General features: G+C 49.6%; 1 protein-coding gene and 1 pseudogene across 1 annotated transcript in view; both read right to left on the bottom strand.

Moving 5' to 3' along the window:
- Positions 1-6,743: 6,743 nt before the first annotated feature.
- On the bottom strand, positions 6,744-15,598 carry LOC138171472 (dihydroxyacetone phosphate acyltransferase pseudogene; annotated as a pseudogene).
- The window catches only part of POLR1A (RNA polymerase I subunit A), an 84,055-nt gene continuing 70,666 nt past the window's right edge, over positions 13,858-27,246 (bottom strand). Inside the window, exons 28-34 of the mRNA XM_069101069.1 lie at positions 24,773-24,899; positions 23,777-23,887; positions 22,190-22,471; positions 21,090-21,290; positions 20,307-20,424; positions 16,375-16,539; positions 13,858-15,742 (exon numbers count right to left, since the gene is read on the bottom strand). Of these exons, the coding sequence (XP_068957170.1) occupies positions 15,642-15,742; positions 16,375-16,539; positions 20,307-20,424; positions 21,090-21,290; positions 22,190-22,471; positions 23,777-23,887; positions 24,773-24,899 (1,105 nt within the window). The 3' untranslated portion in view covers positions 13,858-15,641. The remainder of the gene's footprint in view (positions 15,743-16,374; positions 16,540-20,306; positions 20,425-21,089; positions 21,291-22,189; positions 22,472-23,776; positions 23,888-24,772; positions 24,900-27,246) is intronic.

Below are 27,246 nucleotides of genomic sequence, written 5' to 3'. Positions count from 1 at the left end.
TCAGACCATATATTCCTCTTCTGGCTCTCACAGTTCCTAGCATTAGGGCCCAGCTCAGAAGGGGCACCAGGATGGGGTGACTGGAACTTTTACCCACAGGGCCGACACTGAGAGGGTGCCACCTAGGCTTCAGCAGCGAGAAACAAAGGAGTTAGCACCTTGTGATCGACATTAGTTCATTAAAATAGCAAGCTGCCTACTGGCTCCTCTCCCCTGTGGCTCCCCTGGCTCCTTTGCTCCCTCCAAGCATAACAAGGGCCTCTGGCATTCCATGCAACTTGGGTGTTTGTGCCAAAAAGAAAAAGAAAACAAATAAATAAGCAAAAACAAACAAAAAAAAATGCCGGCTAGTTATGGTTCTGGCTCAGCCTTTCAGAAGTCAGTGACTAAATACATTGTTGGGAGGGATTAAACTGAAGGAGAAGGGGATGGGGGTGGAATTGGGCAGTGAAGTAAGGTCCGGAGCTGGTAGTACATCTTGCATGGGGAAGGTTTTTCTCGGTCAAGTTGTAACCAAATATTCTTGTTCCATCAAGAGCTAGAGATAGGGTTTAAATTGCTGGGCAGTGTATATTTAGGCCAAAGATAAGGAGGCACTTCCTGAGGCTGGTGGCTGAAAGAGACTGAAAAACGCCCAGAGCTGGGTCTGGGGAGAGAGGGAAGGAGAAGGCCATTCACCAGGGGAGGGGGAGGGATGGTGTATTCTGGGAGGCAGCTGGCTGAATGAGCCAGTCTCTGAAAAGCCTTTCCAGCCTGAGGAAACTGTGGTCTGCTTTAGAGCCAGACCATCTAGGAGGACCCAGTGAGTCAGACTTCTGGGGTCCAGGGAAAACACCACATTCTGGGCCTCAGGCCAGAGATAGCATTGTGGGCTGTGAAAAATGATGGGGCGCCATCTACAAGCTGAAGGACTCCTTACCACCCCTTTCTCCTTTGCCCCCCTCTGCCTCCTTGACCATGCTCCCCGTTCCTGCCCCCCAAATAGTCATGGGGGAGCAGAGAACCTGAGCAAGGAAAGTCGTTGCATGGGTCTGTAGTGGGAAGATGACTAAAAAAAGAGAAAACACTTGAGCACATCCCCAGAAACTGCTGTCCCTGAATTAGGAGAGGTAATGTAATCCATTGGAAAGAATAAAATAACGGATATAGATGGAATTAGACGACCTGGTTCGAAGCCATTTCCTGTCCATTTGACCCTGGGAAGGTCAATTCAACTCTGGGTCTGAGCTGACTCATCTATGAAATAAGAGGATTGGATTCTATAAATTACAAAGGTCCAAAAAAGTGCCAACTCCACAGGCAGAGGATCTGGGTTCGAATGTTGGCTGCATCACTGACCTTTATTTCAACATGTCTTTGGTCCTATCACATCCAAAGGGGAGAGTGACTCAAGGCTCAAGACAGTGATTCAAATGGCAGGTGGCCAGGTGGCTGAATCAGAATGGGCTGAGCCAGGGCCCTGACGCCACCCCTTACCCTGACCTTGGAGAGGCTGAGAAGGAGGCAGGGGATTTGGGGGCAGTGCCATGCAAGGGGTGGCTGAGGCTTAGCTGGCACCAGCCCTTTGGATGAGCCTGGAGAGTGGGCTGGGGGAGGAGCGGGGCTCCCATCCCCATTCTTCCTCATCCCTTTCTCTCTCTCTAGGGAGAAATCCTATGTCCACATGAGTTATTAGTCACTTTGACTTCCTGCCTCCTCTGTTCCCAGGCTCCTCCTAAAGGGCAGCTAGCAGTTTGGAAGCATTGTTTCTTGTTGTTGTTTGCTGTTGTCCGGTCGTTTCAGTCCTGTCCAGCTCTTCGTGACCCCATTTGGGGTTTTCTTGGCAAAGCTACTGAAGCGGTTTGCCATTTCCATCTCCAGCTCGTTTTACAGATGAGGACACTGAGCAAAATGGTATTTAAGTGTCCGGGGTCACACTCCTAGTAAGTGCCTGAGGCTGGATTTGAACTTGGGTCTTCCTGACTCCAGGTCCAGCTCTCTGTCCACTGTGCCACCAGCACAAAAACATGAGATAAAAATATTGGTCAACATAAACCCAAGCTGTTTGTTGCATTTTACTTATTGCTTATGTATGTAGAAGGGGGAGGGTGGACAGAGACAAAGATAAAAACAGAGAGACAGAGACAGAAAGGGAGGGGAGAGAGAGACACAGAGAGAGAGAGAGACAGAGAGAGACACACAGAGAGAGAGAGAGAGAGAACATTAACTGTTTCAGGTATGAGATATTTGGTTCAGATGAAAAGGGTTAGACCTTAGGGCTAGAGATATTAGGGAAAGGGGGGGAACCAGTATTGGATGAGCCTGGCAAAAGAAACACCAGGCGGCAGAATAGCACATGGGAATAAGAAGACCTTGACTTGAGCCCCTCCTCCAGCACCTGCCACCCATGTGGCTGTAGGTAAGTCACTTAGCCTTCCTATGCCTCAGTTTCCACATCTGTAGTGGAAACTGTAACCCACAACTGAGTGGGTTAGCCTAAATGACCTCTGCGGTTCCCTCCTCCCCCCCCCCCCAATCCTAGATCTATGATCCAGTCAATCTGAAGCCCAGCTATCCCTAGCAGAGAGAGACTATTAAAAAGCCATGGGGCTAGCCCAGCAGAGATGGCCATTTGGCACACCGGGTTTGAAGAGACAAGTGATGATTGGCAGAGGAGGAGGGTGTGAAATGGCCAGGGAGCCTTCACGCCCTCAAAGGGCTGGGGCTGGGGGTGGGAGGTGATTTCCCTGGACATGATCTCAGGCCCTCAGGTCCTGCCATGCCGGACAGCTCAACCTCTCTTGCTCAACAGTGCCACCTGGTGGTCATGTTATAATTGTATACAATAAACTCTCCTGGATGATGTTAATCAGGTTTTTTAGGGATAGAAATCTGTAAGTCCAAGACGGAGGAATCTGAGAGCAGAGAGGGGATTTTGTGGATGTTATAAATAGAATTAGTCCTAAGCAAAAAAAAAAAAATGACATAGCTCCTGCCCTCAAGGAGCTTACAATCTAAAGGGAGGAGGTGAGAAACTGGTTATACAACACATGCATGGATAAGCAAATGCAAAACACGTGCAAAATAAATACTACATGATTTTAAGGAGTCAGGAGCATTCGTGACTGGAGGGATAAAGAAAGGATTCTCGAAAGAGGTGTCATCCCAGGTAAGTCTTGGCAGGAGCTCAGGGTTCCAAGAAGTGGGGGCAAGGTGGATGGGGAAGCATTCCAGGCACAGCCACACAGAAACAGATGAAATGTTACACATGGGGAACAACCCAGCAACATTTATTACTATGTGCCAGGTACAGCAAGCAGGCCAATTTGACTGGAGCATAGAGCACATGAAAAGTAGTAACTTGTAACTAGCCTGAAAAGCCTTCAAGTCAGATTGCAAGAATGATTCAATGGATGGATGGATGGACGGACGGATGGATGGATGGACGGACGGACGGACGGACGGACGGATGGATGGATGGATGGATGGAAATGCATTGTATTAAATACTCACTAGGTGCCAGGCAGAGTGCTAAACACCCAGGAAATAAAAAGAAGATGGTGCCTTCCCTCAATTTTTAAATACATTTTAATACAATTTTAATCTGAGACATTTTAATAGCAGACAGCACATGAAGTCGGGTAACCAGGGCTAGGCAAGGAGTAATGCTTTGGATAGAGAAGTCGGAGGGATAGCTGCAAAGTTGGGGGCGGGGGGACGAAGGGTACTCCAACAGCACCATGGCATGGAGACATCTTGGAAGTGGGAAAGGCTGAGACCAGGGTGACATAAAGTGAATGCTCGCCAATCACAGCCCAAGGTCAGGCTGGAAGGACACAGACATTTAAAAAATGGTGCTGTCCTTGTTCTTTAAGGAACTTACATTCTATTGGAGGGAAAGGGATTAAGAATGTGCGAGTATGAGAGATTTCAATTCAATAAACATTTATTAAATGCCTAAGCCAAGACCACAAAGAATGTATTTGTCTGGTGCCTGGCAAACTTAATTAAAAGAGCTTTAAACTAAAAGGCGTGGGGAGGGAGAAAATGGCTTAAGTTTAAATAACAATGTAGGGAGAAGAGTTGGTGAGGTAAATCCCAGGTCCCGGGGGTCATATTCAAGAAAGGAGTCTCTAGTAAAACCCCTCACCTCAAACATCTACACACAAGCAAGATGAAAGAGAGCCAATTCACCCTCAGAGGTATCATTGAGACTGGGTGGGATGAGACCCAGAACTTGAGTGTGGTTTGAGATGAGTATACTTAGTTCAAAAGCATAACAAGATAATTAAAAGAAAGCTGGAGTGGAATTACACACTAGGAAAGTATACTCACATGAGCAGATTCAATAACGGGGGGGGGGGATCATTTTGTCCTTAATAAAGATATAATAATAGATAATAAAATTATAACTAGTATTTATAATAAAAAATTAAAATATAACAAATGATAAAATAAAAATATTTAGGTGAAAAGCAATGGAGGAATAAATAAGCAATTTTTATCTTTGATTATACTATAGATTACCAAGGCATAAATAAGGAGATGAGTTTTAGAAACAGGTCCCAAGTTTAGCACGAGACAAATAGTGAGGGGCACTCCGGTTACCCTGATTTCTCTTGAAGCTAGCTCTCTTCTCTGCCAAACGCAGAGCACCTAATCATCTTTGGACCTGCCTTAAACAGTAGTTTCATGCTTGGAAAGGTAAAGAAACAAACCAATGAGAATTCTATTGTCGTGACGACTATGGGCTCACTCTCCCAGACCAAGGTCAGCGAAATAAAAATAACAATAGTAGCTAGCATTTATATAGTACCAACTATATGCCAGGCATAGGCTAAAAGTGTTTTACAAATATATTCTCAATTTATCTTCACAACAACCCTGGGAAACAGGTGCTGGTTTAATCTCCATTTTATAGTTGAGAATACTGAGGTAAATAGAGGCTAAGTGACTTGCCCAGGGTCACACAGCTAGTAAGTGTCTGAGGCTGGGTTTGAACTCAAGTCTTCATGACTGCAGGTCTAGCTCAGGGTTCTAGGAATCCCCTTGAGAGCTTGGAGTGACTCTGTTCTGGTGTGTTCTTCCCCCCTGTCAGTCATCAGTAATTAGCACCCCAGATCCATTTGACTAATTGACATCGATTAGCTTTTACAAGGGGGTACTTACTTCACAGATACAACAAGAATGAAAAATGCAAACACCTCCTCTTCATTCCTTCCTGTATCCCTGGAAGGGCTGACTCAGACTTAACAGTTTCTGTATTTGCCCCACCAAGATCATTTCCAAATGCCACATGGCTGGTGGGTTTTCTCCTGCTGCTGGGCTGGTCACCAGGGACTTCACTCCTCACTGTTTGTCTTCCAGTCAATCCCAGCATAGACTCCAGTACTCAGACTCCATCTTCTGTCTTCCTGAGGCTCACAAGGACATGACCATCTACAATCACCTTCGCCTAAAATAGGAAAAAGGCAAAGAACTGCTTCCCACTGGCCTCCAATGTGGGAGTGCCCAAATTTCTCCTCTTCCCTCTGTGTCTCTCTATCACACTAACAACAGCAAAGCAGGAAAGGCAGAAAGGAATGCCCCTGGCTGATGTTAGTACCTTTGGAAGATGCCCAGTTGTCTATTCAATCATCCAAATGACTTTGTTTTTTCAGATGACCAACCCCCTTTCCCTATCTTTCTTTTATTATTTAAACATTTTGTTTTCTAAGTTACCATTAATGAAGAAATCTGCAGAAACAGAACCGCCTATGTAAGAAGCTGAGAATTGGTATTGAAATAGTAGCTGTGTTCTGCTTTTCCAAATTTGTATCAAAAACATCATTGAGAAATGCTCAGGGAAGATGGTACGAATGTGATTTTTAGCATCAGAGTTCCAAGGCTCACACTATTACTTCAGCTGAACACTTTTTTCTCCTTTATTAGATACTTCCAAAGAAACTGAGTCAGAGGGATGGAAGGTCATATATTTTCTTTTGAATTTCTGCTTTGTTTTTAAATAGTCATTCTGCAACATTCTTCAATTGCAGGGAAAGGTTCAAGTCTTGCTGCCACTGATTTTCCTATGGGTGTTTTGGCACCCAGCATTTCTTCTAACGTTATGGTGACTTCATTGTTCACCTTCAAAGTATCCTCATCAGTTGCCTTGTTTTTTGATACCTCACCCAGTAAAATAAGAACTGCTAGTGAGTTTTTGTGCCCATCAGAAGAAAGCATTTAGGGGCGGCCAGGTAGCACAGCGAGTAAGAGCACTGGCCCCAGTGTCGGGATGACCTGGGGATCAAATCCGGGCTCAGATGCTTAGTACCACACCCAGAAATAACTGGCTGTGTAATCTTGAACAAGTTACTTAACCCCAATTGCTTTAAAAAAGAAGAAGAAGAAAGCAGTTGGTCAGAAAACACTGACAGTCTCCTGATTCAGGAAGATGGTAGGTCTAGTTTCTGAGTCCAGTTAAACACTGCTTCTCAGTAAAACACTCATTTTCTTCTTTCAGGAGATACTGACAAATTATCTGACAACCTTCCCCAAAGGGCTTAACAAATAATGCTAAAAAAACCAATACCACAATATCTCCTTTGTCTGTAACTAAAATGTCTTGTGGAGTCGCTTGAATGGTTTCATTTTTAATAAGCAGGTAACAGTCTTCTTCAAAGTCCTTCAGGGCATTCCCTGGAAAGAAGATGAATGTCTGAAAACACATCACGTAGAAAGTCATACATCTGTAGATGTTCTCTTTCCTGTCATGTGCAGTGCTATCACACAAAAGGACTGACAAAAATGTGAACCAGTTGATTCCTGTAGGCCACACCCATGAGCACAGTAATCTGCTGGAAAAGGAATCCTTCAGTGAGCTCTGGTTCTCCACTTTCCTCTTTCAGAACCAACTGATCCCTGATAAGATTGACAATGTTAGAGTGCAGAAAAAGGGAAAAATGTATAACTTGGTCAGCAGCTGTATTATCAGGCCAAATTAGAAATCCTCCAAAGGCCTGTGGCAAACCTTTCAGCCAGACAGTCTTTTCAACCAAAACATCAAAGTCCATCCTTGGTAAGCTCTGTAGGAATACAGTGGCTACAAGATTCCATGCATTCAGAACCATATTTTCAATTGCAGACATTTCGATTTGTACACAACATGATTGACAAATGCATGCATATCCTCAAATGTTTCCTGGGGGATGTGTCTGGGAATTATAGGGACCCTGAGTCATTTTCCCATTTGCCATGGATCTTGATGTATCTGTGAAGTTAATTATCCTTTGTAAAAGCTAACCAATGAAAATGAGTAGAACCAGGTGAACACTGTACACAATAACAGCCACAATGTGTGGTGACTGATTTTGATAGACTTGGCCCTTCTCAGCAATGCAAGGACCTAAAACAATTCCAAAGGACTCATAATGGAAGATGCCATCCATATCTAGAGAAAGAACTATGGAGTCTGAAAGCAGAGTGAAGCAGATTATTTTCTTTTTTGTTTTGTTTTTCCTTTTTCATGGTTTCTCTCATTTGTTATAATTCTTCCACTCAACATGACTAATGTGGAAATAGGAATGCTTAATAGGAATGTATATGTAGGCCCTATATCAGATTGCACGCCATCTTGGGGAGGAAGGAGAGGAGAGAGGGGGAGAAAATTTAAAACTTATGGAAGTGAATGTTGAAAATTAAAAACACATATATTTAAGCAATTGGGGTTAAGTAACTTGCTCAAGGTTACACCGCCAGTTATTTCTGGGTGTGGTGCTAAGTATCTGTGCCCAGATTCGATCCCCAGGTCATCCCAACACTGGGGCCGGTGCTCTTACTCACTGAACCACGTGGCCACCCCAAAAATTAAAAACATATTAATTTAAAAAAGAAAAAAAAGTTAATCGATGTTAGTCAAATAGAACTGGGATACTAATTACTGATGACTGACAGTGGAGAACACACCAGAATGCTTTTTCATGGACCCCACAACTTGTTTTCCAATTTGCCATGGATCAGAGAGATAAAGGCTCTCCAAAATACATGTGAATGCTTCTGTAAATTTTCAGTGGGTACCTTCCTTGCTTTCAATAGGCCAGCTGTTGATTCCTTGGGTTTAGGAATACCTAATAAAAGTTCATGTGCACATAGGGTTTCTTCTAATAGCCTATCATAACTGATGATCATTGGCACAAGGTAGTTGTCAAAAACTTATCTCTTAAAAAAAAAAGGTTCCATCATGATATTGAAAAGACCAAATTTGGGGATCACGGTTTTACACAGAAAGGCTTCTTGTTCCTTCAAGGGAAAATTAAGCTGGAGCATAACCACAGCATGTTTTTTCAGAGAACACAGTCCAATAATTTATTTCCATCAAATGTTTGCTGTTGCATGAAAAAGGCACATGACATTTGCAGCAGCTCACCCACCAATGTCATTCCCAGGAAGTCCATTCCTTCTGCACCAACAGGTACAGGTAAAATCAAAGGTTTATAAACAATATAACTTCTATGACTAGGCAGCAGAATGCCCAGATGCCCCTGGACAGCCCAATGTAGACTCTAAATATCCTCTTCATTCACACACACCTTGTTGATACCTTTAAACACTTTACTCAAACTAAAAGCAAAAAATACAATTTGCATCTGGGAACCATCTAATTTCTGATGATATCAGCAGACTCGTGTGTTTCCCTGGAAATCTGCTTGATGATATTCTGAACCCCCTCAGATTTGGGAACGGTGCATTTAATTTTATCTGGCTTGCAGGAGCAAAAAAACAGTGCCTGCCTTCAAGGAGTTTCCAGTCTAATGGGGGAGGCAACAAGCCAATAACTATGTCCCCATGAGATATAGACAGGATAAGCTGGAGATAATCAACAGAAGAAAGATACTAGCATTAAGGGGGACAGGGACTGTGTATCCCCTTTTCTCCCCCATATATTATTCTAGACCTGATTCTCATCACCAGGGAGGAAGTGGTGGTTGAGCTTATGTAGCAGCAAGCACCCCAGTGTCCCCAAGAACCTGGTGGCTGTCAGCACAGGTTCTTGAATCTGCTTTGCTAAAGGAAAGCAACTCAAAATGGGTTAACAAGCTTACTTTAATCAGTCAAATATGTATCATTTACCTAGTTCAGGGGGAAAAGGTCAGCACCCCAAACTTCAGAGTATACAGACAGAATTAGCAAGATAGAGAAACAGATCCAGCAGACAGGTTTCCAAACTGTCCAACCATTATATCCATACCAAATCACAGTTACCAGGGAGGGAAACATCAACATCTGGGTTTTTCAAAGCTGGGGAGGGGGGACTCTCAACGGCTGCCCAGAGTCTCCTCTGATCAAAGAACACAATGTTTCTCAAAGTGAGCCCCAAAGCAAAGCCTCCCATCAGGGCTTATATAGCCTTCTCCTGGCTCAGAGAATGTAACAACCTTCTGGACCCACTGCCCAATCACAAAGTATCTCCTGAGAAACAAGCCTCCCACCACAGGCTCCAGGTGCACTTAAGCCTAGGGGCAGGGAAGATCTTTAAATTTACATTCCCAGTACAGTTTAGCAGTGTGGCTGGCTTGAAGCAGGTGCTGAATAAGTGTTGATTGTTTAATTGCTGAAGAGGAGGCTGCTGTTTGTTTGTCCTTTGTTCCTGAAGAGGACCATGACATCAGGAAGGTGATGCCATGACTTGCAAGTGAATTGGATTTAAGTGAGGGAGGGCTGTGCAGAGGCACCAGCCTCACTTTCTCCTCCAGAGACATCTGGGTCCAGTGGCCAGATATAGATTACTGAGGTGGAAATGATGGGAACCTTGGGGGAAAGTGACCATTCCATCCTACAGTTTGAGAGAAGAAATCTGGGCAAGGGCTGACATGGTTTTAGGGATACCACAGAGGGTTTGGGGTGTTTCTTCCCTATTCCCCAACTGTCAATTAGATTTCAAAGGGTTCACAAGGAAGGACAGGCAGGATCCCACGGATGAAAATTCTCCTGGGGAAGTCAGTTGAGGAGAGACAGGCAACTCTGCTGAATAAAGCTCTGAGGACACATTCTAATGAAATAAGAGAACTTTATGAAGAGATCAAGGTGGGTTCACAGAGAACCCACCTGCCAACTCGGGTCTTACAAAATATGGAAGCAACTGAAGATGGAGCGGGACAAACACACAACTGTGACGGAACCCTCCTTTTTAAAAGAGTCAGGCCCAAGCTCCAAGTCAGAGAAGAGTGGGGGAAATACATCTAATTCCAAACTTTGCAGAGGTAGAGGGCTATGGGTGTGAAACATCCCATATATTGTCAGATGTGATCAGTTTGTCGACTGCTTCTGCTGAACGGCCTTTATTTCTCTTTTTAAAATCTTGGGGATGGCTCATGGAGTAGAGGATGTGGGAAGGATATATTCAGAAATAAAGGTGATATGAAAACAAAAGATGCCAACAGAAGTCACATAAAGAACAAGCAAACAGAAAGTACCAGAGTGTCTGGAGTGATAAAGCTTCAGAACGAGATAAGCCTGGCCAAGAAGCCTAAGGACAGGGGCCTGGGGTCTTGTTTTTAAAGCAGAGCCTGAGATACGCATAAGGGCATTGCTGGGAGATGGGGGGCAAGTGGTTCTATTCTGACTTTTGCTTATTTTTTGTTCTGGAAGGAGAATTGCTTTTGGACTAGAAAGAACCCAACCCAGTAATCATTCCATGAGATCCTGCCTCCCCCCTCCCTAGATCCCTTAAATCCCAACTCTCCTAAATTTCTTCCACCCCTAAAAGCCCTTCCTTCAGTCAGCAGACAGTCTGTCCACCTAAAGGGCAATGCAGTGAGCTACGCTTCTTGAGACACCCTCGCTGCCAGGGTTTTCCTCTCTGACACCAGCTCCCACTTACACTGCATAGACCTCCTTTGTACAATCTGTGCCTTTGTGTCTCCCCTATTAGAATGTGAGTTTCCTGAGGGCAGGGACTATTTTTTTTGAGGGGGGGGGGGAGGTGGAAATGTCTGTATTCCTCAGCACTTATCGATGTGCTTGGAACAGAGAAATAACAGCTATCATTTATGAGGACTTCAGGGTTTGCAAAAAATTACAGGTATTAATATTTGTAGTCATTTACAAATATCATTGGATCCTCACAGCAACCCTGGGACATAGGTTAGTATTATTTCTGTTATTATTCCCTATATCTTATTGCCATTACTATTACATTTTACAGTTGAGGAAACTGAGGCAGACAGAGGTTAAGTGACTTGCCCAGGGTCACACAGCTAGGAAGTATCTGAGGCTGGATTCAAACTCAGGTCTTCCTGACTCCAGGTCCAACACTCTCTCCCCTGCACCACCTACCTGCCTTAGAACTGCTTGTCAAATGCAGAGATGGGATGATCAATCATAAAGGCAGAGGCAGTATGCTTGGGACCTTCTTGCAAGCCTTTGACTCATGTGCGCTGCCTCTGTTCCCTGTTTTATTCTCCCTGCTTCCCCTTGTCTAGAACCTTGGACTCTGCCTGAGCCTCGGGCTCTGATGGGCCTCAACACCCTTTCCAGGACATCTATATAATGTCCCTGTGCCATGTGTGTGTGTGTGTGTGATCTAGTAAAGACTTAATCATTATTTAATTAATAATTAATTAATGCTGAATAAATGCCTTTTCATTCATTCCCCAAGTACAATTTCCTTGAGGGCAGGGGCTGTCTTGTATCCCCAGCTCCTAACACAGTGTCCAGCACATCGGTCAAGGCCTTAGGATGCAGAGTAGACAAATCTAAAGAATTCTTTCTTGGGCAGCTGGGACAGTGGTTAGAGCACTAAACCTGGAGTTGGTAAGCACCGAGTTCGAATCCAGTCTCCTACACTCAATAGCTGCATGACCTCAGCAAGTCATGAACCTTGTTTGGTTCAGTTTCCCCAACTGTAAAATGGAGACACTAATGGCAATAATAAATAGGGATAATATATCAATTATTAGATGATAATAACATAGCAACAATAACTTGTCTCCCAGAGATGTGAGCCTGAGCAGAGTGCCTGGAGCACCTGGTGTTTGCTCTCTCCTCCCCCTTTCTTAGAGGGCTCCCCCACTTACCTCTGTAAAAACCTTGTTTCCCTATGAATGCGTTCATCATGAAGCCCTCTTAGGGTCTCTGTCCCACCAAGAGATCTGCCCTGTCTTTAACAGTCTCTATCTATGGTTTCACTCATTGCTGCCTGCAAATTTGTCCAGTTTCTCCCTAATTCTTTTAAAAAAAACAAACCTTCATTTGAACCTACCTTACCCCCAGGTCCTATACCTCTCCTCCCTTTCATAAACTCCTAGAATTGTCTACACCTGTCACCTCCTCTTCCTCACCAAGCCCCCTCCTACCACTCCAGACTTCCTACACCTCATTTCCCAATGCATCAACCCAGGGACAGCAAGTCACACAAGACCCAGGCAAGACCTTCTGGCTGTCCCTTATGCCTGGGATGCTCTCCCTCCTCCTCTGATTACTGACCTTCCTGGCTTCCTTTAAGTCCCAACTACAATCCCACCTCCTACAGGAAGCCTTCCCTCTGTGAATGACCTCCTTATGGATCCTGAACATAGTCTGCTTTATTTCTAGATTGTCTCCTCCATTACACTGTAAGCTCCTGAGGGTTGAGACTATCCTTTGCCTGACACACAGTCAGTGCTTAATAAATGTCATTGAATATGGAATTCTCACTTCTCAACCTTTTATAGTCTGGCCTTTGACTTCATCACTCAACTGAAGCTATTACCAGTCAATGCCTTAACTGCCGGATCTAAGGCTTCTTCTCAGCCCTTATCCTTAACACAAACAGCAAGGTGGTCTAGCTGGCAGGACGAGTCTGAAGGTAAATCCAAAAAAGTGAAGTTAGATTGCAGAGGGCTTTAAATGTCAGGTTCCCAAAGGCAATAGGGAGACAGAGAAACTTCTTGAGTACAGGAATGAAATGGTCAGACTTCAGATGGAAAACGTAGCTGGCCTAAAGTCAAGAAAACTTGGTATCCCACAGTGCCTCAGACACTTTTAATAGCTGTGTGATCCTGGGCAAGTCAATTTTCCTCTGCCTGCCTCACCTGTAAAAATAGGGATCATAAAAGCACCTACCCTGCAGGGTTGCCGTGAACATCACACAGGACAGTAATTCTATAGCACTGAGCAGTGTCCAGCCCACAGGAACCACATAAATATTAGGGATTACTACCAATAAGTATGATGGTAAGCCCAATCGATGAAGAGCTTATGTTCTAGGAGGGGGAGCCACAGGGAAGTCATTGACATGTCCTTTCCAGAAATAACAGCAGAATCGATTACTGTTCTCAGAGCCAGGGCAGGGGCACGGCTGTGAAGGGTGGTGTGGGGCCAGGGGCATCTGTGCTGGCTACAAGCTCGTCCCGGGGGCTTTCAAAGCTAGGTGGATTAAATCACCCAGGGCATGGTCTCAAGGGGCCTGGGGGTCCAGCTGGGAAGAGGTGATCGCATTTGCCTATCTGTATAAATGCATCGTGCACCACCCCCAGTAAAGTATAAACTCTTGTCAGCTGGGACTGGTTCTGGCTTGAGCCTTTGAGTTTAGCATGTGTCACAGTGAGGATTAATGAGTGTTTGCTGAATTTAAACAATCTGAAAACGGATGGCCAGAAACAGTCAGAAATGCTGGGAGTGACATGGGCAGCCTCGAACTTCAAGCCGTGTGGAAGGCAGATCACTGAGGGGGGGTGGAACTAGAAGGCAAGGGTCTCAGAGGAGGACGCCACAAGAGTTCAGATCACAATGGAGGGGAAAATTGTGGCCCTGGCCTCAGTTCTTGCCAAAGTGGTCCCTTTAGCTTGGGACCTCCTCACTGGGGGTCCCCAAACTACTTTTTCAAAAAGATTTTGAGAACTATCCATTGGAAATGACATGTTTCCTTTGTAATTGTTTTTTATTTGATGCTTCTGAGGAAGGGCCCACAGGCTTCCCCAGACTGCCCAAGGGTCCTAGACCCCCAAATGCTTGAGCCCTTTAGCACAAGGCAAACATGGTTCTGATACTTATTCCTGTTAACTTCTCATGCTTGTCATGCCAGTGACAAGCATGTGAAGGACACACTTGGGGTCGACATCTCCCCCCTTGTCATGCCAGGGTTTGGAGCCTCAAGACAAGGAGGGAAACCCCCACCCCATGAGGCTTCTCAGGGTGATTACTCCGTCCAGGCCAGAATAACATGAGACCAAAAGAGAAAGCAAGCCTTTAGCCCAGGGGTGGGGAACCTGTCGCTTTTTAGGTCCAGAAGTGCAGCCTTTTGACTGAATCCTTAGGATCTGCTCTGTAAAATCTGGATTTTGTTAAGAGGCCTCACTTAAGGACCTAGAAGGTCACATGTATGAGTCCTAATGAACATCCCTATTCATAACCAACAGTCAGAGCCGATCTAGACCAAAGAAAAGGCAGTCAGGCTGGGGTGGGGGACATGTTTTGCTGTTTGAAACAATGACTGGAAGCAGGGAAATCCACAGTCCCCTCATTCAAATGCCCCAGCCAGGTGGACGAGATGTGACTGAACTGGTAGGGAAGGGAGTGGAGAAGGACACTCGTCTAGCTGGACCGCTGCCAGGCACACAGGTGACAATGAGGCAACGGTCCAAGACCCTCCCGGCAGTGGGGGCCTGGAAACCCTGAGTGGGACGCAGGACAAAGGTGCTCTAGCAGAAAACCAAAGCGCACAATGTGGAAAGCACCCTGAAGTGCCAGAGGTCCCTGGTGGTTCTCCCCCTCAGCCTGAGGCTGACCTCCCCCACCCAGGCCCCTCCCCTGCAGCCCGGCCCAGCCCCGGCGCCAGGCTGAGGCTGTGGCTTCAGACAGAGGGCAGGAAGCTGAGTCACTTGAGGGTCAGGGTTTTTTGAAGCCTGTGGTTTCATCTGCTCCGAAGGCCTCCTGGAATAACTGCTGTCACGGTCATTTCGTGGTCGGCAGATTCCATCCCTGCTGACTCAGAGCCCAGGCAAACACAGCCCGTGGATCGCAGTGTCCTTCCCTCTGCCCACATGCATGGTTTCCCCTCACCCCTTCCTGGACTCGGCATCAGCTGCTACTTGTGGATTCCAAAATCCAATCACTAAAAATACCAGGAGAGGCCACAGGCAAAGCGTGTGCCACTTCCAGGAAAGACAGGAGCATCTCCTCTGAGGAACGGGACACACTTTTCCCACCACTTCTGGCCCACAAGTTTATGGGCGTCCTCCACTCCCCCTTAGAGGCACAGCTCCTGCTCCCTGCCCCCATCACCCGCACTAAGCCACCCAGTATCTCTTAAGCTTAGGTTTATTCTGAATATCCTCACACATGGAGAGGGTGTGTGCCCCACAGAATGCAAGGTCTCTGAGTCCCCAGGGCCTAGCCCTGGCTGGGCCTGGCGGGCCCACAGCTGGTGCTTGGGATGCTCTGGGTGAGCACATGACCGACCCACGCTCATGTTTCTGGACAGAGTCAAGACAGCAGAGGTCAGAGTTTGCTCCACAGTAACACAGCAAACAGGTGGGAGAGCCTCCATCAGGCCAGCAGGAAGGTCATGACCGTGGCACCGGGCACCGGTCTTCCCAGAGTGCAGTCCAGGTGTCCTTCCCGTGAGGAGGTGAGGTGGGTCCTGCGTCCACGGGGCCTCCATCTTCCCAGGCCACCTGCGCACACCAAGCAGGAGGGAGCCACGGCTATCTCAGCGGCTGCTTGAGGTCGAACAGGCCTGTTCCTCCCTTGACCACCTTCCCAACCACCAGGCAGGCCGAAGGGGACCTCAGCTCATCGTGGGCACCTGGCACAAACAGAGGGGAGACACCAGTTAATCCTGTTTGTGGACAGGACCCACAGGGCAGATGCAATCTAAGTCATGATTCAGTCGGTGCTCCTGCCTGGCTTCCCATCCCAAATGAAGAGCTGGATCCCCTCATGCCCTTTTGGAATTTCCACCTAGGGTGGCTCTGCTGGACCCCAGGGAGATGCTGTGAAGTAGACCAAGGATGGAGAGTGTGGCCAAGCCTTGGGAGAAGGCCAGGCAAGGGAGTCACGGCCCAGGAGAGGCCACTGACTCCAGTCAGGAGAAATGTTCTCCGGGTGAGGTCCCTCCCACAGAAGACCCTGGGGGCAAGAGGCCACTGGGCATTTTAGGAATGGCCAAACAAGCCCCAAGATGTTCCCTGCCCTCTGGCGGGCACACCCGGCCCGACATCAACATGTTTCATAAAGATGAATGTCACCAGCAAGATTTTCCTCAGACAATCCCATTTCTGCTTCCTTCCCACCCTACCTGCCCAAAGGAAAATCTAACTCATTTTATTCACCACACAGCTGAGTGCAGCCCAGGAGACAGTTAGGAGCCAAGCCTGGCAGGACTCCAAGCAAAGGGCAGGGGAAGCCAGTGAACCCAGAGCCCCTCCAGCCACTGACCCATCATGGTCGCCTCCTTCAGGAACTTGAAGCTGGTCTCAAACGTCATCTGCTGCAGAGGGGAGGAGTTGGACTGAATGCCAAACCGGTTCAGAGGTTTGTAAACACCTTCAAAGCACATGTAATCAGCCACCAGGGAGAGGTGCCGAGGATCCACAGCTATGCCTGTGGGGAACGAAGAAAATGGGGAAAGGATTATCACAGAGACTGGAGATGGGGGGAAGGCTTAACAGGACATGGACCAATGGCAAGCAAGATGAACGCCCTCCTGGCTCTTCACTAATTCTCAGGGTTTGACCACACCAGGTGAAACACCTGGTCACACTCAGGTTCACAGCCCTTCGGTGGCTGGCTCTCCATGGCCTCTGGGGTGAAATGTGAACTCTCCAGAATGCTGTCCTCTCTGGAAGCAGAGTTCTACTGTGGCAAAAAGCTCAAAAGTCAAGTAATTGAGTGGCAACATGAGCAAGCAAAGGAAGCAAAGCAAGCACAGCAATCTGACTTTGGATTCCTTTTTTAGGGACAAAAAGGATCAAAACATGGAATGGGAGGAAGACAACAAAGTCAGAACTCTTGCACCAAAAGCTTCCAAGAAAAATATCAACTAGTTACAGGCCATAGAGGAGCTTAAGAAGGATTTTGAAAACCACATAGAAGTGGAGGAAAAATTGGGAAGAGAAATGAGAACAATGTAAGAAAATCATGAAAAGAAAGTCAACAGCCTGACTAAGGAAAATAACACCTTAAAAAATAGACTAACTCAAATGGCAAAAGAGGCTCAAAAAGGCAATGAGGAGAAGAATGCCTTAAAAAGCCAAATTTGCCAGATGGAAAAAGAATATCAAAAGCTCACTGAAGAGAATCATTCCTTCAGAATTAGATAGAAGGAAATGGAAGCTAATGACTTTATGAGAAATCAATATACTACTAAACAGATCCAAAAGAATGAAAAAAACAGAAGGCAATGTGAAATATCTCATGGGAAAAACCACTGACCTTGAAAAGAGATCCAGGAGAGATCACTTAAAAATTACTGGACTACCTGAAAGCCATGATCAAAAAGAGAACCTAGAAATCATCCTTCAAGAAATTCTCAAGGAAAACTGCCCTGATGATTTAGAACCAGAGGGAAAAATAGAGGTTGAAAGAATTCACTGGGGGTGGCTAGGTGGCACAGTGAATAGAGCACCAGCCCTGGAGTCAGGAAGACCTGAGTTCAAATCTAAGCTCAGACACTTAATACAAAACTAGCTGTGTGACCTTGGGCAAGTCACTTAACCCCAACTGCCCTACCTTCTCTCCTCTAAAAAAAAGCAATTAATTAATTTAAAAAAAAAATCACTGATCACCTCTTGAAAAAGATCCCAAAAGGAAAACTCCTAGGAATATTATAGCCAGGTTCCAGAGTTCCCAGATCAAGGAGAAAATATTACAAGCAGCCAAGAAGAAACAATTTGAATATTGTGGAAACACAATCAGGATAACACAGGATCTAGCAGCTTCTGCATTGAGGGATCAAAGGGCTTGGAATATGATATTCCAGAGGTCAAAAGAGCTGGGATTAAAACCAAGAATCACCTGCCCAGCAAAACTGAGCATCATGTTTCAGGGGAAAATATGGTCAGTCAATGAAATTGAGGACTTTCAAGCTTTCTTGGTGAAAAAATGAGAGTTGAATAGAAAACCTGACTTTCAAATACAAGAAGCAAGAGAAGCATGAGAAGGTAAACAGGGAAAAGAAATCATAAGAAACTTATCAAAGTTGAACTATTTACATCCCTACATGGAAAAATAATAATTGTAACTTATGAAACTTTTCTCAGTATGAGGATAGTTGAAGGGAAGATAAATGTGTGTATATATATATATACACATATATATATGTATACATATATGTCTACATAGGAGGGTATATGGGCATATGAATATATATGTGTATATATGTGTACAGGTATACATAGACAGAAGGTACAGGACCAATTGAATAGGAAGGGATGATACTTAAAAGGTGAAATTGAGAGGTGAGAGGGGAATATAATGAGAGATGGGGAGAGACAGAATGAGGTAAACTATCTCAAGGCAAGAGAAAACTGTTAAAATGGAGGGGAAGAACAGGAAGGCAAAAGAAAATGGGTCAACCTTACTCTCATTGAATTTACACCTGGGATATACTCTTTTTCCAAGATGTGAAATAGAAAGCAAAGGACAGGGCATGCAGTGAACAGCATCACAAGCACAGAAAATGGCTAAATATTAAGCGTCAGCAGCATGGGCATCATTTCACAACCCACTGGTGTTAAAGGTCAGATTTATCACAGCTTGGAAGAATGACACATGTGATAACAGAAGTTCCTTTCTTCAGTGATTCACTGAGGATTAACAGCTACAAAGTGGCAAACAGTGGTGCCCCTACCCACCCCAGGACGTCCTGCACAAGAGGACTACTCGAGGGGCGGCCAGGTAGCACAGTGAGTAAGAGCACCGGCTCCAGTGTCGGGATGACCTGGATCAAATCTGGGCTCAGATACTCAGCACCACACCCAGAAACACCTGGCCGTGTAACCTTGAGCAAGTTACTTAACCCCAATTGCTTAAAAAAAAAAAAAAAAAGGACTGCTCGAGGGTCAGGGGGCTCAGCAGATGTTTCTAGGGCATGCCATGATTGTGGCTGGACTGACCCCCAGGATACAGAAGGGCTGGTCTTCCCTCTCAAGGAGATCCCAGGGACCTCCAGACCATCTATTACAACCTGGCCTGGACAGGCAAAGGACAGTGGCCACAACATTCCCTACAGGCGTCATCCAGTCTTCATGTGAAGAGAAAGAGCCCAGCCCACTTGCTAGCGTGATCTTTCCCACTTAAGGACTGATCTCTAATCATTACCAAGTTCTTCACACTGAGTCCATCCAGTGCTCTTGGTTCTGCCGGTTGAGGCCAATAAGAATGAGAAGAAACTATCTTACGACAGCCCCATGGACACAAAAAAGCTCTCTCCTGCTCTGCCCCCCAATCTCCTGAGTCTCTGAAAGACCCTGGCCTGGTCATCAACATATGAAAAACCACCTGAATAAATTAATCAATCAATACTCATTGATTATGAAAATTTTAAGAACAATAATTCATATGGCCCAGGCATGACGTGTAGATGGATGGGCAACCAAGCAGCAGCTTTGCTGCTACAAAGACCCATCTTTGGGGTGGCACAGCGAGTAAGAGCACTGGCCCCAGAGTCAGGATGACCTGGGGATCAAATCCGAGCGCAGACACTTAGCACCCACCCAGAAACACCTGGCTGTGTAACCTTGAGCAAGTTACTTAACCCCGATTACTTAAAAAAAAAAAAACAAAACAAAGACCCATCTTTTATATGCTGATTTTCTAACTAATCCTATGGAAGGTTTACATCCATGTCCTGGTGATGCAGGGACACTGTGACCTCAGGAGACCGAAAGGCCGGGAGGCACAGTGGGCGAGAGCTGGCGACCATATCTCACCCATGACGATTCTGGGTAAGGACACATGCAGCCAGAGAAAAGATGGCCTGTCACACAGCACAAGGGAGGGGAGGAGATGGGCAGCCCTGGGGGCAGAGCACCCATGCAGGCTCAGAACCCTGAAAACTCTGGACTGAAGGGCACAGGGTGAAAGGTTATGGATGTGCTGCCATTTGTCCTGGGGGAGGGAGCACTATGAGACGATGGAGTCTCCTGGGGACAGTCCCAGAAAGACTGCCCTGGTGGCAGCCTGTCAAAGAGGCGCAAGGCAGGGAACTGGGGTTGCTGCAGACCCGCAGCACTGCCGCTCCTCCCAGGGCACTTCCATGTACCCAGAGTGACGAGCTCCCTTCACTGAGCTGGACAGGCAGCTCTCCACACCGCCATCCCCGCCTCCACGGCCCCACCGTGCACTTTTAGAGCAGGAAAGCCCCTCACCATACACAGCAAACACGTCTCTGATCTCCTTCTCAATCACCCGCAGAGCAGCCTCGATGCCATACGTGTTAGCCATGGCGTGGATATCATTGGAATAGAGACGGCGAAGGTCCAAGACCTACCGAGAGGAAGGAAGGAAGTTATCTGTTCAGAGCAACCAGCCTCAGAGACCCTGCCCTTGGACTCTGCAAGGTCATGAGGCCAGGGAGCGTGCCAGAGCCGGAGGGGCAAGGACTGGAAGGAACACACACAGCCCTCTCACTGTAAGCTAGCCAAGGCCCCAGAGGCTCATCCCCATTACAAGAGTAGCAACATGGTTCAATACCCAGAGGGCTGCTGCTTTTTTAACCTGTAAGAATGACTAGTCTCAAGGACAGCACAAGCCAGGCTCCCCGACAGAGGTGTTCCCAGCTCCCCACCACCCGCTAGGCCCCAGGCAGCAGGGCCTTGATCCCAGGGTCACCTCTGCTCTGGCTTCAGAGCGGCCCCGGGTGGTCCTGGGCTGAGCACATGCTGTGACCCTGGGTTTGGCCACTGAACTCACACAAATCACCCAAGCCAGTGCCCTTGCACCGGCAGCCACCCTTCCTTCTGGGGCTGGAAAGCTTTTAAAGAAGGGAGTCTTAGGGAGAAGCTGCTGGCTGGCTGCAGGGCCACCTGGGGACATCCTCGGGCCTGAGGCAGACCTGCAGCAGAGGCGCCTGGGGCTGGGTGGGGTTGGGGGACCCAGCACTGCTTGTGCCAGGGTCAGAAAGGGCAGCACAGGGTGGGAGCGTCACGTACATCTGCATACTTGAATAGCTCAGGCAGGTTGATGCCCTCTGTATTCAGAACGAGCTCCTTCTCCTGCTTTTTGTTGGTGGTATCATTGAGGAGGCAGCGGGTGATTCCCCTGGTCTCATAGACGACGGCACTGTGGGCCAAGGAGACCACCAGCGAGCACAGGTCAAAGTGCACCTTCATCAGCGGCAGCTTCATTGTTACCTGGAGAGAAGGCAGGCCCCAGGGGTGCACGATGAGGCCTCATGTTCAGACACGGCCTCTGTGCTGCTCGGGAAGTAGACTGTAGTCCTGGCTCAGGCTAAGAGGACTGGGGGGTGGAAGGAGAGGTGGGCAGGTGTGAGATGTCCAAGGGATAGTGGAGGGCGTAACCAAGGCCAGGCGAGCCAAGGGCCTGCCACTCAGCTGCAGCTGGTCCAGGGGAGCAGGGCGGGCACCCACTCCTGCTCCTGGTTCTGGGGTTTGGGAAGCCTGGGAGAGGAGATGCAGGCAGTGGACGGGGAGGCATCAAGATGGAACGCATGAGAGTGAGAGGCCTAAAGACCTCAGAGCAGGAAGCCTCTTCTAAGCAGCTAGCCAACCAGTCCCTTGCCTGGGGCTGTCCCCACTCGCCTTGCCCAGTGCACTCAGGATGCCCTGGCCTCCCATCCCACACTCCAGCCCCTGCTGCCCCAGCCCTCGCTACCTCTGTCCCTCCTCCCTCCCCAATCAGCTCAAAGGCCTCTCTCAAAGCGTCCCCCACATCCCTTTGTCACTGAAGGCTGTGGCCTTTCTGAGCCCTCTGGAGCAGCCGCACATCCCTCGCCCTGGACACTCTGCCTGCCTCTGCACAGCCCCTCTCTTTTCCTGCTCCCTAGGTGATTACACATCAGACCATCCAACGTATTTCTAACTGAACAGAAGAGGTCCTGGGTTTGAATCCTGCCTCTAGAGTTGACTCCCTGTGTTATCCTGGGCCAGTCACTTCCTCCTGGGTCTGAGTGGTTTGGACTGGATGGGCTCTGAGCCCACCTGGCTCTAGGGCTGGGACCACCGTTCGAGGTCTACCACAGAGCTCGGCCTGGGGTCTCTGTTCTGTCTTCCCCAGCCCCCAGCGCTCCTACCTCACACCACAGGCCCTCCTCCATGTCGAACGTGTAATCCTGGATGTACGAGTGGATGTTCTGTACGGCCTGGACCCTCCGCTCCACTTCTGCCCCAGAGCACCCGTGCCTGTGTGCACGCTTCTTGGTGGGCGCTGGTGAGGGAGGCTCTGAGCCCTGGCCACCCTCCCTGCCTGAGTGCCCTGGCTCAGGGCCTCCCCCTTCCGGGGGAGCGCCCTCCTCTCGCTCATTCTCCTCTTCATTCTCTTCTTCCTGCTCCTCCTCCTCACTCTCATAATCCACCTGAGTAAGAACAGAGGCCGGGAAGGGGGAGCTGAGGGAGGGGGTCCAGTGTGCGAGCCCCCACGCCCCAGGCCGGCAGACTGCCCAGCACCACGTGTGCCCAGCATGGCGTCTGAAGCACCGTCACCCTGCACCCCTGCAGGAGGCAGCTTACCCCCCGGGGGCTCTGCTCCTCCCATCCCCTAGCACTCCTCAGTACCTGGAGTGTCTCACCCCTGGGTTCTGAGGGCAGGGTCTCAGGCGCCCCCCAGCTCTGGGGCCCCAGGCCCGTCTCTGAAGCTGTTTCCTCACGTGTACAGTGGAGATAGCCCTCGCACCCCCTCCCAGGGCAGCTGTATGGAGAGCACTGAGCAGAGTCAAAGCCTGACACACTTCTCGCAAAAGCTCTACCCCGGGGGGACTGCAGGCAAGTCAGCCAAGATGGCCCCATGCTCCCCTGCACCAAGGTGACCCGTCCTCAGCTTCCTGTGGCCTGAGGGGACGCTGGCCTCTGGTTCCATCCCTCCCGGCAAGGGTCAGCCGTGCTCAGCCCCCAGGCTGGGGCGAGGGATGTGCGGCCTGTGTGCCTGGGCCGTGTCCTTTCTTCTCACACTGTCCATCAGCCCTCCCATGCTCCTGACAGATCAAAGGCCAGGCTGGGCAGACAGATCTACCATTTATACTGCTAGTGTGACCTTGCACAAGTCAGGCCAACAAGCATTTATTAAGCACCTACTATCTACATGCCAGGCACTGGGCTAAGCTCCGGGGATTCAGAGAAAGGCAAGCACAGTCCCTGCCCTCAGGCAGCTCCCGTCTAACGGGGAGACAACATGCAGACAACTCTGTACAAGAAGGTCATCTGGCTTTATGGGGCTCTGACTAAGCTTCCTGTCCATGGGGGGCTTTAACTGGGAACCGGAGGAGGTCAGGGAAGCCGGGGAGTAGACATCGTCCCAGGCCTGGGGGGGGGGGTCCCCCAGGAGGCCAATGATGCTGGATGGTGAAGGACATGGGGGCGACGTGGGCCTGCAGAGGGAGGAGGGGGCAAGGCCATGAAGGGCTCTGCAGGCCCCCCAGTGTTCACGGAGCGGGGGTGACTCCGTCAGATGTGTGCTTTTAGGGCGGTGGGTGGGACGGCTGATGGAGGACGACTCCCTGACCCTCCCTGGCCCCCGTTTGCTCCTCATCCGTATCATGAGGACCTATTTCCAACTAAAAGCCTAACAGCTGACAGGGCTGCCGCCCTCATGTCAGAGGACAAGAAAGCAGGGGCCCCGAGCGGCCGAGCCCCCTGCCCAGCAGGAGGGCTCCCAGGACCCTCACCTCCTCCTCCTGCTTCTTCTTCCACTTCTTATCTGTGGCATCAGTGTCTCCTTCGTCAGCATCATCATCGACGATCTGCTCTTGCCCTTCATTGTCACCGTCCCGATCCTCCTGCGGTGGGGGCAGGAACCTCTAAGACCAGCGCTGCCCCGGGCGGAGGGGCTCCCTCCTCAGCCCAGGGCCCCTTTTCCTTCCCCCCACCCACACACATCCCCTTGCATCAAGCACCCTCCAAAAAGCAATGCCCCTCCCCAACAGAATCTGGGGAGATGATATCTGCCCCCATAAAGGCTTCCAAGGCGCCCCTGGGCCAAGCCACATTCCCTGGGGATGACAGCCCAGCCCCTCTCCCAGCTGTCTGGGTGAGCCAGTGAACAAGCCCCCACACCAAATGAGGGCACTGACACCCTCCCTACACACTGCCACCCCCCGAGCTGGCACATCACCCTCTGGCCCAACCAACCCAAGCCCAGGCCTGACTGCGAAGAATGACCAAGGCAGGCCTCGGCCTTTCCCACCCGCCATGGCTCTCCCTCCCCGCCTCTACTGGAGTCCCTCCCAAAGCTCAGCTCATCTTGGCTGACCCTCCTGTTCGGTGTGCTCTCTGACCACCCCCCGAAGGCCTTTCATCTGTCTCTGCAGACACTGTTGATCTGATTAACTGTGTGAGCAGCTGTACTCCAGTAGCATGGAGGGTCTTTGAGAATGGGGACCATCCAGTACCCCAGTGACCAGCAGGGACCTGACACATAGGAGGCGCTGTCTGAGTGCCTATAGAGCAGGACTGAGCCTCCCCTCTCTCCCCTTTGGCCAGCCCTGCCTCGGACAGCTGGGGTTCTAGTCGCTCAGAATGTGGGGCAGGGATCAGGCCAGGAAAAGACCCCAGCTGAAGGCAGCTCCTCGTTCTGGCTGAGAGGAGATCCCCCAGATCTAACCACAGCCTTGCCTTGGAGGGCCCTCCACCTCCAGCTCCTCAGAGGGGCCCTGTCCACTCACCCGACTTCCTGGCATCTCCTCGCTGCTGTCCAGGTCCTGCTGAGTTGCCCTCCGAGTGCTCACAGCCTTGAAGGACGATGCCTTGCTGCTCTTCCTTTTGATGGCCTCCAGCAGGAGCTTGATGAACCTGAGGAGAGACCAGACAAGGGCCACCATCAGCACAGGCCCCTAGTCTTCTCTGCCTAAGAAGCCCCCAGCCATCTGATGAACAGTCAGCCTTAACCTGGAGTCTACAGTCAAGGAGGTCACATGCAGCTGTTAAGGGCCAGGCTGCCTGGGGCTCCTTGGGACCCCCTCGTCTCGCCAGTGCGGAGGGCCCCGTCAGGCCATCAGCAAGCTGCCCCTGAAAGCCTGTTCCGCATCACGTGGTAAGGGGCGGCGTGGCAAGGAGGCCTCTGCCCTTGGCCAGGCCCAGCCTCTGCTTGGGGAGCTCCACGGCGGCTCCTGAGTGTTGCACTTTTCCTCTCTGCTCCAGTCTAACTGGCTTTCTTGTCGCTCCTTATCCACCATGTCCAAACCTTCGTGCCAGCCATGCCCCTGGGCCTGGAACGTGCTCCCTCCCAGCGTAATCCCCCTTGCCCCACGCTCTGGGATCCCTCAGCTCTGGGTCACTTCCCCAGACGTCAGCCATCACTCAGCCACGTCCAGCTCTTCGTGACCCTACAGACCACAGCACAACAACGCTGTCCACACGGCTTTCTTGGCAAAGATACTGGAGGGGTTTGCCATTTCCTTCTCCACTGAACTGAGACAAACAAGGCTCAGTGACTTGCCCAGGGTCACAGAGCTAGTGAGAGTAGGATGCAAGCATCAGAAAAGCTCCGTGAGAAACAGCGCACGAAAGAGACGAGCCGAAGTCAGAGCACGCGTACGCGTGTGAGCGCGGTTATTCCTGGGGAAATGTGTCCGGAAACATGGTGGAGCACATGAGCATAAGACCAGCAGGGCAATGAGACCTTACTGATGGACTCTGACGCACACGCATCATACACTGAGACGGCCTGTCTACACACTTCACGGGACCATCTAAAGGGCAGTCTTCACAGGAGGCAGGGCAGGACTGGCTCTCGTCATGCAGAGATATATGCACACACACACACACTCTCTCTCTCTCTTTCTCTCTGATTAAACAAATTCCCAGGAGGCACAGCTGGTCTCTCTGATTAGCTGGACAGGCTTTCACTAGCCCACCCGACATGGCTGGGGCTGTGCTGGATGATGGGACAGAAGTAACCAGTGGCAGCACTTCTGAGCCCTGGAGGAAGGAAGGGACTGCAAGGGTGAGGCAGGGGTGGAGAGGGGGACAGGGTGGGAGACTCTGCGATTCCACTGAGAGGTTAATACTGGCAGAAGCCTGGGCCACACATGGAACACCATCAGCTATGTGAGGCTGATGACATGACCGGACCGAGGGGCTGCGAGCTCTCTCTTGGACAATCCGAGGAGGGCTCAAAGCCAGCAGTAGCCATGCCCAGTCATAGCTGGCACCCTCACAGGCTGGGCCCAGTGGGGCACAGAAGGAGCAGGAGGGCTGGCAGGAAAGAAGGACATGTAGTAACCGGCAGCCAGTGGGCAAGCGCCACGGCCCAGTAGAGTTCAATTAAGCTAAAATGGGGGCGAGCCCAAGAGCAGTCCTGGGTCGGGGAGAGATGGGGAGCCTTCTCACAGGACATGTGACGTCACAGCTGGGTCTGGAAGCAGGAGGCAGAGGAGGGGCGGTCTTCACGGTGGGCAGAGACAACAAGAGGAGGCGGGAAAGCCTGGCATGTGGGCAGCAGCAGACAGCATCACTTGGACAGGTTAGTTGGAGCTGCTAGGGGCAGGTAAGGAGGGGAGGCTTCTGGCTCCCTGGGGCACCCACAAAGGATCTCCATGCAGGCGAACGATAGGAAGCAGAGCTGTGTCTCAGGGAGATGACTCTGGCCATGATGTCCAGGAGGGACGAGAGGAAGGCACAACAGAGATCAGAGGAAGATCAGTTTAGAAACTCTTGCACAGGGACAGATGAGAGATTGTGGGAACCTGCCCTGGGAGAAGAGAAAAGGAAGAAGGAAAGCAGCAGATGGGAGGGTTGGGGGGATGGAGCTGGGGGGAGCTTGGTGCTGGAGATGCCAGTTGGAGGGCGGGGTGCAGCTGTCAAGCAGGCAGCTGGAAACGTGGGCCTAGAGTGAAGGTTCCAGGAGTCATCAGCACAGAGGAGGCAGCTGGAGTCAGAGTGGAGAGGGAGAAAGTGACTGGCAGAATACCTTGGGGACCCCACATTTAGGAGCAGAAAGAGAAAGTTCCAAGGGGGAAAGGGCCGGGGTCGGGGAACGGTGCTGACCATCAGGACCAAATGGAAGCTGAGGTCTGGATTTGGTGACCGGGAAGTTGCTGGTGCTTTAAGGGGAGCAGTGTTAACACCGATGTCAGAGAGCTGGGGGCCATGGTCAGGAGGCGGGGCATCCAAACCAGGAAGCTCCAGCGGAGAGTGT

The sequence above is a fragment of the Petaurus breviceps genome, unplaced genomic scaffold, assembly GCF_028583685.1.
Source record: "Petaurus breviceps papuanus isolate PSGF00001 unplaced genomic scaffold, PetGlider_PUasm1.0 446, whole genome shotgun sequence".
Classification (NCBI taxonomy): Eukaryota; Metazoa; Chordata; class Mammalia; order Diprotodontia; family Petauridae; genus Petaurus; species Petaurus breviceps.
The sequence above is the reverse complement of the archived record's forward strand: the minus strand, read 5'-3'. Positions and strand labels throughout refer to the sequence as shown.